At 27.7% G+C, this 17916-nt stretch overlaps 1 protein-coding gene across 10 annotated transcripts in view; it reads right to left on the bottom strand.

Annotated features, from left to right (window-relative positions):
* The window catches only part of LOC107449579 (muscle calcium channel subunit alpha-1), a 201325-nt gene that overhangs the window by 132761 nt on the left and 50648 nt on the right, over positions 1–17916 (bottom strand). For 9 of the 10 annotated variants that reach the window (XM_087164834.1, XM_087164832.1, XM_087164828.1 and 6 more), the window contains exons 2-5: positions 16946–17240; positions 14877–14982; positions 14659–14798; positions 12603–12709 (exon numbers count right to left, since the gene is read on the bottom strand). In XM_087164834.1, the coding sequence (XP_087020960.1) occupies positions 12603–12709; positions 14659–14798; positions 14877–14982; positions 16946–17082 (490 nt within the window). In that variant the 5' untranslated portion in view covers positions 17083–17240. The remainder of the gene's footprint in view (positions 1–12602; positions 12710–14658; positions 14799–14876; positions 14983–16945; positions 17241–17916) is intronic. The other variant, XM_087164836.1, reaches the window with a different exon arrangement.

Genomic DNA, 17916 nt, shown 5'->3' on the forward strand with positions numbered 1-17916 from the left:
TTAAATTGAAATGCAAGAGTATTATTAAAGCAAGTATATAATATAAACTATAGCTGAACTACTATAGCTGAACTAAAGACGAATATTACTTGTCATAATTAATTGAAATGCAAGTGTATAATATAAGCAAGTACATGCAAGTATATAATATAAACTATAGCTGGTCTCATGATTAATATTATTCGGTATTATTAATTAGTGCAAGTGTATAATATATGCAAGTATATAATATAAACCATAGCTGAACTAAAGACGAATATTACTTGTCATAATTAATTGAAATGCAAGTGTATAATATAAGCAATTACATGCAAGTATATAATATAAACTATAGCTGGACTCATGAGCAAAACTTGTCATAACCAAATTCAAATGCAAATGTATAATATAAGCAAGTGCATAAAATGAACTATAGCTGGACTCAAGATGAATATAACTCGTCATAATGGAATTGAAATGAAAGTATAATATATTATCAAGCATAAGAGTATATAATATAAACTGCAGCTTGAAGAGTATAACTCGTCATCATTAAATTGAAATGCAAGTATAAAATATTATCAAGCATATGAAAGTATATAATATAAACTGTAGCTGGACTCCAGAAGAGTATAATTCCTCATAATTAAATTGAAATGCAAGTGCATAATATAAGCAATGATATAATATAGACTATAGCTGAACTAATGAAGATTACAATTTGTCATAATAAAATTGAAATGCAAATTAATAATAAAAGCAAATATATGCAAGTATATAATATAAGCAAATATATGCAAGTATATAATATAAGCAAGTACATGCAAGTATATAATATAAACTATAGCTAGTCTCATGATTAATAAAACTCGGTATTATTAAATTAGTGCAAGTGTATAATATATGCAAGTACATAATATAAACTATAGCTGGACTAATGATTAATATCACTCGTCATTATTAAATTGTAGTGCAAGTGTATAATATATGCAAATATATCATATAAACTATAGCTGGACACACGATGAATATAACTCGCCATAATAAATTGAAATGCAAGTGTATAATTTAAACAAAATACATAAAATGAACTATAGCTGGATTTGAGATAAATATAACTCGTCATAATGAAATTGAAAGGAAAGTATAAAATATTATCCAGCATATAAAAGTATATAATATAAACTGTAGCTGGACTTATGAATAGTATAACTCGTCATAATGAAATTGAAATGAAAGTATAAAATATTATCAAGCATATAAAAGTATATAATATAAACTGTAGCTGGACTCCTGAAGAGTATAACTCCTCATAATTAAATTAAAATGCAAGTATATGATAAATTTAAGAGTATAATAAATTATAGCTGAACTAAAGACGAATATCACTTGTCATAATTAAATACAAATACAAGTACATAATGAAAGCAAGGATACAATAAACTGTAGCTGAACTCCTAAAGAGTATAATTAAACTAATTAACTCCTCATAATTAAATTGAAATGCAAGTTTATAAAATAAGCAAGGATATAATATAAACTACAGCTGAACTAATAAGGTATAAAACTTGTCATAACCAAATTGAAATGCAAATTAACAATATAAGCAAATATATGCAAGTATATAATATAAACTATATCTGGACACACGATGAATATAACTCGACATAATAAATTGAAATGCGGGTGTATAATATAAGCAAGTACATGCAAGTATGTAATATAAACTAAAGCTGGTCTCATGATTAATATTACCCATCATTATTAAATTAAAGTGCAAGTGTATAATATATGCAAGTATATAAAATAAACTGTAGCTGGACTAATGATTAAATTGAAATGCAAGAGTATAATAAAACTAAGTATATGATATGAACTATAGCTGGACTCACGATGAATATAACTTGCCATAATTAATTGAAATGCAAGCGTATAATATAAGGAAGTATAAAATATTAACTATAGCTGAGATAATAACGAATATAATTTGTCAAAATACATTGAAATGCAAGTATAAAATATTATCAAGTATACGAAAGTATATAATATGAACTGTAGCTGGACCCCTGAAGAGAATAATTCCTCATAATTAAATTGAAATGCAAGTGCATAATATAAGCAAGGATATAATATATACTATAGCTGAACTAATGAAGATTACAATTTGTCATAATAAAATTGAAATGCAAGCATATAATAAAAGCAAGGATATAATAAACTATAGCCGGACTTATGATTAATATTACTCGTCATCATGAAATTGCAGTGCAAGTGTATAATATATGCAAGTATATAATATAAACTATAGCTGGACTAATGATTAAATTGAAATGCAAGAGTATAATAAAAGCAAGTATATAATATAAACTATAGCTGGACACACGATGAATATAACTCGCCATAATAAATTCAAATGTAAATGTATAATATAAGCAAATACATAAAATGAACTATAGCTGGATTTGAGATAAATATAACTCGTCATAATGAAATTAAATTGAAAGTATAAAATAATAATATGCATATAAAAGTATATAATATAAACTGTAGCTGGACTCATGAATAGTATAACTCGTCATCATAAAACTGAAATGCAAGCATAAAATATTATCAAGTATATGAAAGTATATAATATAAGCTGCAGCTGGACTCCTGAAGAGTATAACTCCTCATAATTAAATTGAAATGCAAGTGTATAAAATAAACAAGAATATAATATAAACTAAAGCAGAACTAATAATGTATAAAACTTGTCATAACCAAAATGAAATGCAATATAATAATATAAGCAAATATATGTAAGTATATAACTAACTAACTCAGTGGCGCGACAGCCCATTAAGAGGGCCAAGGCCGACTGTGCCCATCTCAGTTTTCTTGACCTTGGGCTCTGGGGTGCAGGAGCATATGTTCCGGTCAGGTGGTCAGCCGAACGCGGAGCCCCCAGTGTTAGTTCCCAAGCATGCTTGGTACTCATTTTATCGACCCACTGAAGGGATGAAAGGCTGAGATGTAAGTATATAATATAAGCAAATATATGAAAGTATATAATATACACTATATCTGGACTATTGAATAAATTGAAATGCAAGAGTATAATAAAAGCAAGTATATTATATAAATAGCTAGACTCAAGATGAATATAACTCGTCATAATGAAATTGAAATGAAAGTATAAATCATCAAGCATATGAAAGTATATAATATAAACTGTAGCTTGACAACTGAAGACTATAATTCCTCATAATTAAATTGAAAAGCAAGTGCATAATATAAGCAAGGATGTAATATAGACTATAGCTGAACTAATGATTACAATTTGCCATAATAAAAATTGAAATGCAAGTGTATAATAAGAGCAAGTATAAAATATAAACTATAGCTGAAATAATGACGAATTCAACTTGTCATATTACATTGAAATGCAAGTATAAATTATTATAAAGTATATGAAAGTATATAATATAAACTGTAGCTGGACTCCTGAAGAGAATAACTCCTCATAATTAAATTAAAATGCAAGTAAGTATATAATAAATTCAAGAATATAATAAACTATAGCTGAGCTAAAGACGAATATAACTTGTTATAATTAAATTGAAATGCAAGTATATAATATAAGAAAAACATGCAAGTAGTTAATATAAACTATAGCTGGACTGACGATGAATATAACTCGATATAATAAATTTAAATGCAAGTATATAATATAAACTATAGCTGGACTCATGAACAAAACTTGTCATAACCAAATTCAAATGTATAATGTAAGCAAGTACATAAAATGAACTATAGCTGGACTCAAGAAGAATATAACTAGTCATAATGAAATTGAAATGAAAGTATAAAATATTATCAAGCATATGAAAGTATATAATATAAACTGTAGCTGGACACCTGAAGAGTTAATTCCTCATAATTAAATTGAAATGCAAGTGCATAATATAAGCAAGGATATAATATATACTATAGCTGAACTAATGAAGATTACAATTTGTCATAATAAAATTGAAATGCAAGTATAAAATAAAAGCAAGGATATAATAAACTATAGCTGAACTAATGATGAATATATCTTGCCACAATTAAATTGAAATGTAAGTGTATAATATAAGCAAGTATATGCAAGTATATAATATAAACTATAGCTGGACAGGCGATGAATATAACTTGCCATAATTAATTGAAATGCAAGTGTATAAAATAAGAAAGGATATAATATAAACTACAGCTGAAATAATAATAATTAAAACTTGTCATAACCAAATTGAAATGCAAATTAAAAATATAAGCAAACATATGCAAGTATATAATATAAGCAAATATATGCAAGTATATAATATGAACTATATCTGGACACACGATGAATATAACTCGCCATAATAAATTGAAATGCAAGTGTATAATATAAGCAAATACACAAAATGAACTATAGCTGGATTTGAGATAAATATAACTCGTCATAATGAAATTGAAAAGAAAGTATAAAATAATATCAAGCATATAAAAGTATATAATATAAACTGTAACTGGACTCCTGAAGAGTATAACTCGTCACCATTAAATTGAAATGCAAGTATAAAATATTATAAAGTATATGAAAGTATATAATATAAATTGTAGCTGGACCCCTGAAGAGAATAATTCCTCATAATTAAATTAAAATGCAAGTATATAATAAATTCAAGAGTATAATAAATTATAGCTGAACTAAAGACGAATATCACTTGTCATAATTAAATACAAATACAAGTACATAATGAAAGCAAGGATACAATAAACTGTAGCTGAACTCCTAAAGAGTATAATTAAACTAATTAACTCCTCATAATTAAATTGAAATGCAAGTTTATAAAATAAGCAAGGATATAATATAAACTACAGCTGAACTAATAAGGTATAAAACTTGTCATAACCAAATTGAAATGCAAATTAATAATATAAGCAAATATATGCAAGTATATAATATAAACTATATCTGGACACACGATGAATATAACTCGACATAATAAATTGAAATGCGGGTGTATAATATAAGCAAGTACATGCAAGTATGTAATATAAACTATAGCTGGTCTCATGATTAATATTACCCATCATTATTAAATTAAAGTGCAAGTGTATAATATATGCAAGTATATAAAATAAACTATAGCTGGACTAATGATTAAATTGAAATGCAAGAGTATAATAAAACTAAGTATATGATATGAACTATAGCTGGACTCACGATGAATATAACTTGCCATAATTAATTGAAATGCAAGCGTATAATATAAGGAAGTATAAAATATTAACTATAGCTGAGATAATAACGAATATAATTTGTCAAAATACATTGAAATGCAAGTATAAAATACAGGGTTCATACTCTTTCTAAGAAAGTAAATTTCAGGAGTTTCTAAGGAGTTTTTCAGGAGTACAATACAATAAATTCAGGAGGTGCGAGGGAAAATTATATACTTTGTATAATTTTAATATAGCTATTTATAAAATTAAATTTACAACATTACAAAAAAAACCACAAAATAGTAAATTAATAAAAAAAGGATCTTAAAATATTATTTATTTTAAACACTTTTTAAAGACATATATGTCTTATTCAGTTCTTCACATATTTTAAGCTTAGATATTTTTTCTTTAGCATGACGCCTTAAGGCATTTGCTTTTGAAATTAATGAGAGATCACATTTTTTTCTGCCTGATCAGAATAATCATCAGAAGTTTTATTAAGTTCTTGTATATCATCCTCCAAATGTTTCTTTTTTCACCCTTAGCTTTATTATTTGTAATTACTTTCTCTTTTTCCAAATGTGCAAGATATCTTTGAAGTGCAACTGTAACTGAAACAATGAGTTCTTTTGAAATAATGACTTTTTCAAGTCCACCAACAAATCGTAGATGGTCATCAATTATTCTTTTAGCCACAATTGTTTGGTTTGCCAGATTTTCAACCGATTGACCGAAAACCCTCTCTCACCAGTTGCCTGGCCATGAGAAAGCAGAAGTAGAGGTTTAATTACGTTCCACAAATTGGGATATTGTGAACTTGACAAGAACTCACAGTATAACACATCTAGTCGATCTACGCTAGGATCAAAATTATCGCCAATGCAGTGCCTAAATTTTGTTCTAGTATCCATGCTGTTAAAATCTTCAACAAATTGAACATATTCCTTCAGAATGCTATCACAATCTTCTTCTTTTACTCTACCTGCACTGGTCAAATGAAATAATATTTTTCAAAGCTTGTTTAAATTTGCTTCTTTATTAACATGCATTGTACAAGGATCAATGCTCGATACATTTCGCACTAAAGAGAAATTCAGTGGTCACTTTTCAATTAGCTTTTTTGACAACTTCAATAAAAATTGCCTGCAATTCTAATAAAATTTCATTGTTTTCTCTTCATCCTTCAAAATTTTCGTCTTTATCAACTCTTTTCTGGCAACAAAGCCAACATCAATTTTGGTTGCCTCTTTACAAATTTCTTTATCTTCGAGATTTATACTTAACACATTGTATTAAGTATAAATCTATTATGATGCTGGAAGCTTTTCTTCTTTTATAAATCTGTTCAGCACATCTTTTAATAGCAAGTAGAGATCACCATTTAAAAATGGTAACGCGGGCTTATCAGTTTGTTACAATTTTAAGAAAGATTCAACATCTTTCACAACAGGTAAAATGAAATTACATTTGGCAATAAATAGTTCATCTTTAATCACGTTCTGTAAGATTGTATACGATTTAATGTTTGGCCGAGAAAACTTTTTGTTTTCTATCTCCTTCAAATAAGTTTTAACATCAGGTAAAATTTCTAAAAGTCGAACTAAAACTTTTTTATTCTCCACCCACCTGTGCTTGCAAAATTTTGAAGGGAACTTTACAAATTCAGGATTTGCAGATTCAAAATCTTCTCTTCGAGCAGGAGAGTCTTTAAAAAATTGGTAAACAGATGATGCAGCATGCTCTACTTTTGGAAAAGCAATAGAGCAACCACCCTTAAAGGTATTATGCACTATGTGCAGTCCACATGAACTTACATTCAAGAAACTCACATTCTTCATTTTTTCCATCATTATGTCTAGCACTTTTAGGTTGACATTCGGGCCATCCATAGATAATTGCAGTAAACTTTTAGTATTTATGCAAAGCATTTCTCAGTTATTTTTTCAAATAAAAGTTCAGATGTGGCATGGCCTAGAAAGTCTGAAGAATAGTAGCGCATATTTATGTGGTTACCATTCCAAAATCTTACATGACAATACAGTTTTTGAATTGATTAACATCATTTAGACTTTCATCAAAAAGCAGTACATAATTGGTTTCCTCTTTCACTCTTGACTTAAGTAGAGACAAAAAATATGGCGCTATACTAAAAACTGAGAGGTAGGCAGTTTTTTTCTCACCACAACTGAAATTGCTTGCTATCTCGCTATCAGAAAACATAGCTTTAAAAAGAAAATTTGCATTTTCACAAGATTTGTAGGAATAATGTGAGCTTAACACCTTAAAAGTCCATAAAATTTCAGCCTTTGTAGTGAGGCTATTCAAATGAATTGCTCGATTCAAATTATAAACCGGCACAGTAACAACACTTAGCAGGCAATCTTTATACAGTTCATTTGCTAGCCAGGGACAAAAGAGATGGGAAGACGGAAGGGATGATTAATTATTTTCTCCGTATAAGAATAGTTTTTTATTTTTGTAAAAAATTTTTCAGGAGATAAAACTTAATTTTCAGGAGTTAAAACACCAATTTCAGGAGTTATAAGGGCCCTTAGAAAAAAAAAGCTAATTTCAGGAGTTTTTCAGGAATTTCAGGAGGAGTATGAACCCTGAAAATATTATCAAGTATACGAAAGTATATAATATGAACTGTAGCTGGACCCCGGAAGAGAATAATTCCTCATAATTAAATTGAAATGCAAGTGCATAATGTAAGCAAGGATATAATATATACTATAGCTGAACTAATGAAGATTACAATTTGTCATCATAAAATTGAAATGCAAGCATATAATAAAAGCAAGGATATAATAAACTATAGCTGGACTTATGATTAATATTACTCGTCATCATGAAATTACAGTGCAAGTGTATAATATATGCAAGTATATAATATAAACTATAGCTGGACTAATGATTAAATTGAAATGCAAGAGTATAATAAAAGCAAGTATATAATATAAACTATAGCTGGACTGATGATAAATATAACTCACCATAATAAATTCAAATGTAAATGTATAATATAAGCAAATACATAAAATGAACTATAGCTGGATTTGAGATAAATATAACTCGTCATAATGAAATTGAATTGAAAGTATAAAATAATAATATGCATATAAAAGTATATAATATAAACTGTAGCTGGACTCATGAATAGTATAACTCGTCATCATAAAATTGAAATGCAAGCATAAAATATTATCAAGTATATGAAAGTATATAATATAAGCTGCAGCTGGACTCCTGAAGAGTATAACTCCTTATAATTAAATTGAAATGCAAGTATATAATAAATGCAAGAAAATAATAAACTATAGCTGAACTAAAGACAAATATAACTTGTCACAATTAAATTGAAATGCAAATAAATAATATAAGCAAATATATGCAAGTATACAATCTAAGCATATAAATGCAAGTAAATAATATAAACTATGTCTGGTCACACGATGAATATAACTCGCCATAATAAATTGAAATGCAAGTGTATAATATAGGCAAGTACATGCAAGTATATAATATAAACTATAGCTGGTCTAATGATTAATATTACTCGTCAATATTAAATTGAAGGGCAAGTGTATAATATATGCAAGTATATAATATAAAATATAGCTGGACTCACGATGAATATAACTTGCCATAATTAATTGAAATGCAAGTGTATAATATAAGCAAAAACATGCAAGCATATAATATGACCTAAAGCTGGGCTAACGAATATAACTCGCCATAATAAATTCAAATGTAAATGTATAATATTATAAGCAAGTACATAAAATGAACTATAACTGAACTTGAGATGAATATAACTCGTCATAATGAAATTGAAATGAAAGTATAAAATATTATCAAGCATATAAAAGTATATAATATAAACTGTAGCTGGACTCCTGAAGAGTATAACTCCTCATAATTTATTTGAAATGCAAGTGTATAAAATAAGCAAGGATATAATATAAACTACTGCTGAACAAATAATGTATAAAACTTGTCATATCCAAATTGAAATTCAAATTAATAATATAAGCAAACTTATGCAAGTATATAATATAAGCAAGTACATGCAAGTATATAATATAAACTATAGCTGGTCTCATGATTAATATTACTCATCATTATTAAATTGAAGTGCAAGTGTATAATATATGCAAGTAAATAATATAAACTATAGCTGGACTAATGATTAAATTGAAATGCAAGAGTATAATAAAAGCAAGTATATGATATAAACTATAGCTGGACTCACGATGAATATAACTTGCCATATTTAATTGAAATGCAGGTGTATAATATAAGCAAGTATAAAATATAAACTATAGCTGAAATAATGATGAATATTACTTGTCATAATTAAATTGAAATGCAAGTGTATAATATAAGCAAGTATATGCAAGTTCGTAATATAAACTATAGCTGCACTCATGATTAATATTACTTATTATTAAATTGTAGTGCAAGTGTATAATATATGCAAGTATATTATATAAACTATAGCTGGACTCACGATGAATATAACTTGCCATAATTAATTGAAATGCAAGTGTATAAAATAAGCAAGTACATGCAAGTATATAATACAAACTATAGCTGGTCTCATGATTAATATTACTCGGTATTATTAAATTAGTGCAAGTGTATAATATATGCAAGTATATAATATAAACTATAGCTGGACTAATGATTAAATTGTAACGCAAGAGTATAATAAAAGCAAGTACATAAAAGTACTCAAGAGGAATATAACTCGTCATAATGGAATTGAAATGAAAGTATAAAATATTATCAAGAATATGAAAGTATATAATATAAACTGTAGCTGGACTCCTGAAGAGTAGAACTCATCATGAAATTGAAATGCAAGTGCATAATATAAGCAAGGATATAATATAGACTATAGCTGAACAAATGAAGATTACAATTTGTCATAATAAAATTTAAATGCAAGTATATAATAAAAGCAAGGATATAATAAACTATAGCTGAAATAATGACGAATATAACGTGTCATATTACATTGAAATGCAAGTATATAATATAAGCAAGTATATAATATAAACTATAGCTGGACTCCCGATGAATATAACTTGCCATAATTAATTGAAATGCAAGTGTATAATATAAGAAAAACATGCAAGTATATAATATAAACTATAGCTGGACTGACTATGAATATAACTCGCCATAATAAATTCAAATGTTAATATATAATATAAGCAAGTACATAAAATGAACTATAGCTGGACTTGAGAAGAATATAACTCGTCATCATAAAATTGAAATGCAAGTATAAAATATTATGAAGTATATGAAAGTATATAATATAAACTGCAGCTGGACTCCTGAAGTGTATAACTCATCATCATTAAATTGAAATGCAAGTGCATAATATAAGCAAGGATATAATATAGACTACAGCTGAACTAATGAAGATTACAATTTGTCATAACAAAATTGAAATGCAAGTGTATAAAATAAGCAAGGATATAATATAAACTGTATCTGGACACACGATGAATATAACTTGTCCTAATTAAATTGAAATGCAAGTATAGAATATAAGCAAGTAGTATATGCAAGTATAAACTATAGGTGAACTTATGATGAGTATAACTATTCATAACTAAATTGAAATGCAAGAATATAATATAAGCAAGTATATAATACAAACAATAACTGGACTCATGAATATTACTTGTCATAATTAAATTGAAATGCAAGTGTATAATATAAGCAAGTATATGCAAGTTCATAATATAAACTATAACTGCACTCATCATTAATATTCCTTGTCATTATTAAATTGTAGTGCAAGTGTATAATAAATGCAAGTATATAATAAAAACTATAGCTGGACTTATGATTAAATTAAAATGCAAGAGTATAACAAAAGCATATAATATAAACTATAGCTGAACTTATGATGAATATAACTTGTCATAATCAAATTGAAATGCAAGTGTATCTTAAGCATATGCAAGTATATAAAACTATAGCTGGACTGACGATGAATATAACTCGCCATAATAACTTCAAATGTAAATGTATAATATAAGCAAGTACGTAAAATGAACTATAGCTGGACTCGAGATGAATATAACTCGTCATAATGAAATTGAAATGAAAGTATAAAATATTATCAAGTATATGAAAGTATATAATATAAACTGTAGCTGGCTTCCGGAAGAGTATAACTCCTCATAATTAAATTGAAATGCAGGTGTATAAAATAAGCAAGGATATAATATAAACTATAGCTGAACTAATAATGTATAAAACTTGTCATAACCAAATTGAAATGCAAATTAATAATATAAGCAAATATATGCAAGTATATAATATAAACTATATCTGGACGCACGATGAATATAACTCGCCATAATGAATTGAAATGCAAGTGTATAGTATAAGCAAGTACATGCAAGTATAATATAAACTATAGCTGGTCTCGTGATTAATATTACTCGTCATTATTAAATTTAAGTGCAAGTGTATAATATATGCAAGTATATAATATAAACTATAGCTGGACTAATGATTAAATTGAAATGCAAGAGTATAATAAAAGTAGTATATGCAAGTATAAACTATATCTGGGCACACCATGAATAAGATGTATATTAATCATAAGTCATAAGTATATACTGCAAGTATATTAGTCATAAGTATATATAGCCATAATTAAATTGAAATGCAAGTATATAATATAAGTAAGCATATGCAAGTACTTAATATAAACTATAGCTGGACTCATGAATATAATGTGTCATAATTAAATTGAAATGCAAGTGTATAATATAAACAAGTATATAATATAAACTATAGCTGGGCCCATGATTAATATTACTTGTCTTTATTAAATTGAAGTGCAAGTGTATAATATATGCAAGTATATAATATAAACTATAGCTGGACTAATGATTAAATTGAAACGCAGGAGTATAATAAAAGCAAGTATATAATATAAACTATAGCTTAACTAATGAAGAATATAACTTGCCATAATTAAATTGACATGCAAGTATATAATATAAGCAAGTAGTATATGCAAGTATAAACTATATGTGGACTCATGATGAATATAACTATTCATAACTAAATTGAAATGCAAGAATATAATATAAGCAAATATATAATACAAACAATAACTGGACTCATGATGAATATAACTTGTCATAATTAAATTGAAATGCAAGTGTATAATATAAGTAAGCATATGCAAGTATACAATATAAACTATAGCTGGACTCATGAAGAAAATAACTTGTCATAATTAAACTGAAACTGAATGAACTAAGTGGTTAATTTATTGTTTTCAAATAAATCTTGCTTTAAATTTAAAGCACATAGAAGGAAAACTAATTAGGATTTGTGAATGAACTTACTTGGCACCCCCGATACAAGCCTCAGAGGACGAAGAACACGGAATGCTCGAAGAGCTTTAACATCAAAGCCATCTTTCATGAGATTTGAAAGAGCAGTACTTATCACACTATTCAAAATAAAATATTTTTTTATTTGTGAGAATAAAATATAAAGAATGTAATCAAATGCATGTCGAGAAAAATATATTTCTTAAATGAATACCCTTTACTCTATAACTTTATTAAGAAAAATAGAAATACAGCGAAACTCCTGCTATGGACACACCAGCGAAACAGAAGCCTCTCAATACGGACATTCATTCAATTCCCTATGAACCTTCTATGAATAAATCATTAGGTACATTCTCCGTGAAACAGACATATCTGTAAACCGGACGCAGACAGTCATCTTTGCCCTTTGAAACGTTATTTTCTATTTCCTCAAACCGGACACTATTTTTTCTAAATTTGGAGAAAAAACTTTATTTGCATTAAATTGAGGGGAAAAAATACGCTACTTTTCACACTTTTCAAAGCATGTAAATTTTTTGCTAAAATTATGTCTTAAATGCTCTAAATGCTTCTTTTCCCTCTGAAAATTTTTTTCATTTTTATATAAATTTGAAGATTGTATTTACACAGAACAGTGGAAGAAAAAAGAGAACAGAAATATATTCTTTGAGGCGTTGATATAAATGAAACATTCATATAAATGAACACAGGGGTGTGTTTAGAAGAAATTTGGGTCCGTTAACGAACCCTTCACAAAACATCTTTTCATAAAAACGGACCCTTCAGAAAATAATTTATCTTTTAATCGGACTCTTCACAATATTGTCTAACTTCTCTATTGTTTTGTTAATCAAATAAACCCTTCCCAGGGGAAGAGGAAGAAAGACGATGTAAACCAACCAAGTTTAGTCTTCGGCAGACGCTTCTTTCTTTATTCGTCCAAAACGAATATTCAGCAATCTGCAGCACAGGCTAAATACCAAATATTTATGTTACATCTCTAATTTAATAGCAGTAATTGCTATTTATTTTTGAAAATTTAATTTTTTAAAATTATAATTTTACAATGCTGTGCACATCTTGTATCTATTTACAATTAAAAAACTCATTGAAAAAGTTTTTTTGCAATAACAGGATCCCTATTTGCACAAATTCACAAAAGCAGGACCCTGGTTGAAAGAATATGACTCAACGTTTATTTTATAGTCACAAATTACGAGTAATTTTTTCACAATTTTACAAAAACAGGACCTTTTACAAGATGTGTGGACAGGCCCCTGCCTGTTAGATAATTAATTAGTTCTCCTACTTTACAGGTAAGCATTGATTTCTTTTGTTTTCTGTGTATCGCGAGAGGTTTACTTTCAAAAAAGTATTAACCATGTTTCCTATCAAGTGATGGGGGATGTAAACGTAATAATTGAAACAAACTGAGGACTAAAAGCTCCTATTCGGTATCATATGACTAACTTGAATATCTGTGTTAATAGGAAAACAATATTCATTTATCTGTAGCTACATCTAGAATTATGTATTTACATCATGCTTTTTCATATATTCCTCCTGTATAGAAAAAAAATATTCTTTAAAGTTAAATTAAATATCCTTGGAGATTATTTAAATATATCTATATTGTAGAAAATATTCTAAAAACAATTTACAGTGTTAAACTTCGTCATTAGGGTACCCTTCCCATAAACGGACAACTCTCGTAAACAGACAATTTCTTTGGTATAAAGAGTGTCCACTAAATCCAGGTTTCATTGTATATATAAAGACATGTACTAGATTTAAAATAGAAAATTTTATGAAAATATCATTTAATTTAACAAAACAAAAAAAACTTCTTTTATTAATTTTCTGAGTTATTTTTATGATTGATATTTATAATTTTCTCATATACTAACTTAAGAGCATGACTATTGGTCTATCTGATAGAACATTATTACTTTTCTCACATTTTCAAGTCCTGATTTAATACTTTATCTTGACTTGCATTTTACTGTTTGTAATGACTGGAGAAACAATGCATTGAGGCATCTTTATAATAAAGTAAAATATTTACCCTATAACTACAATAATAAAATCCAGAAGATTCCATGTGTTGCGAAGATAAGCACCAGAATGGAGCACCAGACCATACGCTATGATTTTCATCACACATTCAGCAGTGAATATCACCAAAAATATGTATTCTATTTTTTCCTATTAAAATAAAAACAATTATTTTATACATATTTCCTTTCAAAAAAAATTTTTTTTTATTCAAAGAGTTAAACATACCAAATAAGCATTTGTACTGTTCGAATCACCATATGGAAAAGGTGTAAACACAGCAAGGGCTATACAATTGGCAAAAATTGTTAAAAGTATGAGAGCTTCAAAAGGCCTGGGGAAAGAAATAAGTTAAGAAAAAAACATTTATTCAATATGTACATAAACAAGGTTGACACTCAAATCTGGAGTAAAAAAAAGTATGATTTTAAAAAATTATTACTAAGACCAAAACTTCACAGTACTCTCTAAATTAAAGTCTCTTGAAACACATTAAATTAATATAAATTTAAATTTATTTGGCTTCAACTATTTTAAACTTATTATTAAAAAACAGGTTTAGATATTTTCATATCAAATCATTCAGTAAGAAAAAAAGAATTTTAGGTCAATTCAGATTTCTGTTATTTTTGGGATATTTATTAAATCAGCTAGACATGAAAAATACCAACTTTCATTTTTTTCCCCAGCCATTTATTTACAACAAAAGAAATTTCGAAAACTAACTAATTCAGTTTTTAAATTTTTAAACAGTAGAGAACTAAATTTTATCTTCTAAATTTCATTTTAAAAATAGCCAACTTATTGACAAAAATTTAAATTATGATGTGTTTCTTTTCATAGAAATTATGTTTACACTATACACTAAAAAAATAAATCTTATTTTGTGTGACAATTTTTTTAGCACAAAACTTACATATTTTAATAAAACAAAAATTTTACTTTAAATTCCACAGATTAAAATAATAAAAATAGACCTTTACAATTCATAAGACATATCTGAAGTGGTCAATGTTAAAAGGGGTATGTTACAAATCTGCACATTTGAGGAAAAAAACCACACAAAAAACTATGTCAATTGTAGAAAGACTGCTTTAATTTCATCTGAATTACTGGATTGCCTTCTTTAAGCGATCTAGAAAATGACTCGGCATTTGATAATTGGTAATTGATATTCCAGAACCAACAAAAATTTTATTTTCGTAAAAATTTTACATGCTAACTTTTAACATTAACATGTTGAATGCCGCATTAATTTCACACGGCTTGTCCGGACAAAATCATTTTCTCATTATATGTTGTATTAATTTCTTCAAACCATTTTAGTAATGATAATAATGTAAAAAAATTGAAGAAAGCATTAAAAATTTACTGCAAATATGTGTTTCCAATAATCTTGGCCTCGCTGGTTACTGGTGACCCCCCGTGACGCTACGAACAATCTCAGTGCCGGTCGCCCCCATGGCATTCAACGTGTTAACCACTTCATTTGACCAAATTGAGAAAAAAAAGATACATACTGAGAACAGTGAAACCTCCTGTTGTGGACACTCTTGTAAAATGAACACCTCTCAATATCCCGTATCTTTTTGATTCCCCATAAATGTACTCTAAATAAAGCGCTACGTACATTCTCGCAAAGCGAACACACCCGTAACGGGACATGAACAGTCATTTTTTGCCCTGAAACATTTTCCATCTCTTCAAACCAGACACTATTTTCTTCTAAATTTAAAAAAAAACTTTTTCAGCTAGAAAAAAAACATGCAACTTTTTACCATTTTTAAAGCATGTAACTTTTTGCCTTATCCATAACTAAATGTATTGTTAAGGTATTTCACTACTAAAGAATCGATCTTTCTCCTGTCACCCTGCCAGATACAATTCTAGAATTATGTATCTACATTAAACTTTTTAATGTATTCCTGTTTGTATAGAAAAAATAATATTTTAAAGTTTAAATAAATATCCTTGTAGAAAGTTATTGTAGAATATATAATTATTTTTATATCATTGAAAATATTCTAAAAACAGTTGACAGAGTTAAACTTCGTTATTGAGGTAACCGTCTCGCAAATGGACAAATTTTTCGGCCTCAAAAGTGTCCGCTTAACCAAGGTTTCACTGTATTTAAATGTGTCATGATTTCTTTTTTCAATTATTATTGAAAAAGAAATTTTTTATAATAAATTCTTTTCACATTAAAAAAAAACTGAATTCTTTTAAAAATCGTTAAATCATAATGTAGTAAATTCACTTCTAATGAGACATGTATACTTGGAATTAAAAAAGGATACTTCCATTCAACTACATTTATACAGAATTTACGTATTGGATTTTTGAGTGTAAAGAAGAAGAGTGCCCGCTCTGGTCTCTCAACCACTTTTGGTGGTTTCCTCTGTACCCTTCTCCTCTCTTGCTTCTCTTTGTCCATGGCAGTGGCACCCAAAGCAGCCTGCCAAGCACTCGAAAGTGGCTTCCCCTCCTCCTCCCCCTCCTCTCCTGTCGGCTGACCCTCGACTGGCTCTGGCTTGGACGGAATGGCCAAAGAACTTTCGAGGGCGTTTTTATTTTCCAAGTCATTACTAAGTGCTGAAAAAAGAAATAAATAGTTATTGAATAGAATCCAATCAGATTTTCAAAGTAATACACTTAGATATCTAGCATACAGACTAAAAACATTATATAGAGAATAACTAAGATATAACTATATTAGTTGTTATTCTCTGTATATATAACAACTAATATATAGCACTTAGATATCTAGTATACAGACTAATAACACACAAAGAATAACAACTACTATATAACTATTAGTTGTTATTCTCTGAATATACTATATATAACAACTAATATATAGCACTTAGATATCTTGTATACAGACTAATAACACACAAAGAATAACAACTAATATATAACTATATTAGTTGTCATTCTCTGTATACAGGGGTCTGTCTAGGTTTTTCTGAGAGGTACCTATTTTGTGAAAATTTAGACATAATTTGAGAAAAATTAAAAATTATATTAAAAAATCAACACAAAAATATGGATTTATCGTTTCTTAAGGGATAGAAAAATAAAATTTTAAGAAAAAGTATTTTGCGAAACTGCCGTTTCTCCTAAAATTGAATTTGTGAAACTACCGTTTTTCCTAATGTTGAATTTGTAAAGGTACCGCTAAACGGTATTAAATTAGGCCTGGACAGATCCCTGGTATATATTACTATATATAACAACTAATATATAGCACTTAGATATCTCGTATACA

Source organism: Parasteatoda tepidariorum, chromosome 5 (genome assembly GCF_982258835.1).
Source record: "Parasteatoda tepidariorum strain Cologne lab strain chromosome 5, Ptep-v5.0, whole genome shotgun sequence".
NCBI lineage: Eukaryota > Metazoa > Arthropoda > Arachnida > Araneae > Theridiidae > Parasteatoda > Parasteatoda tepidariorum.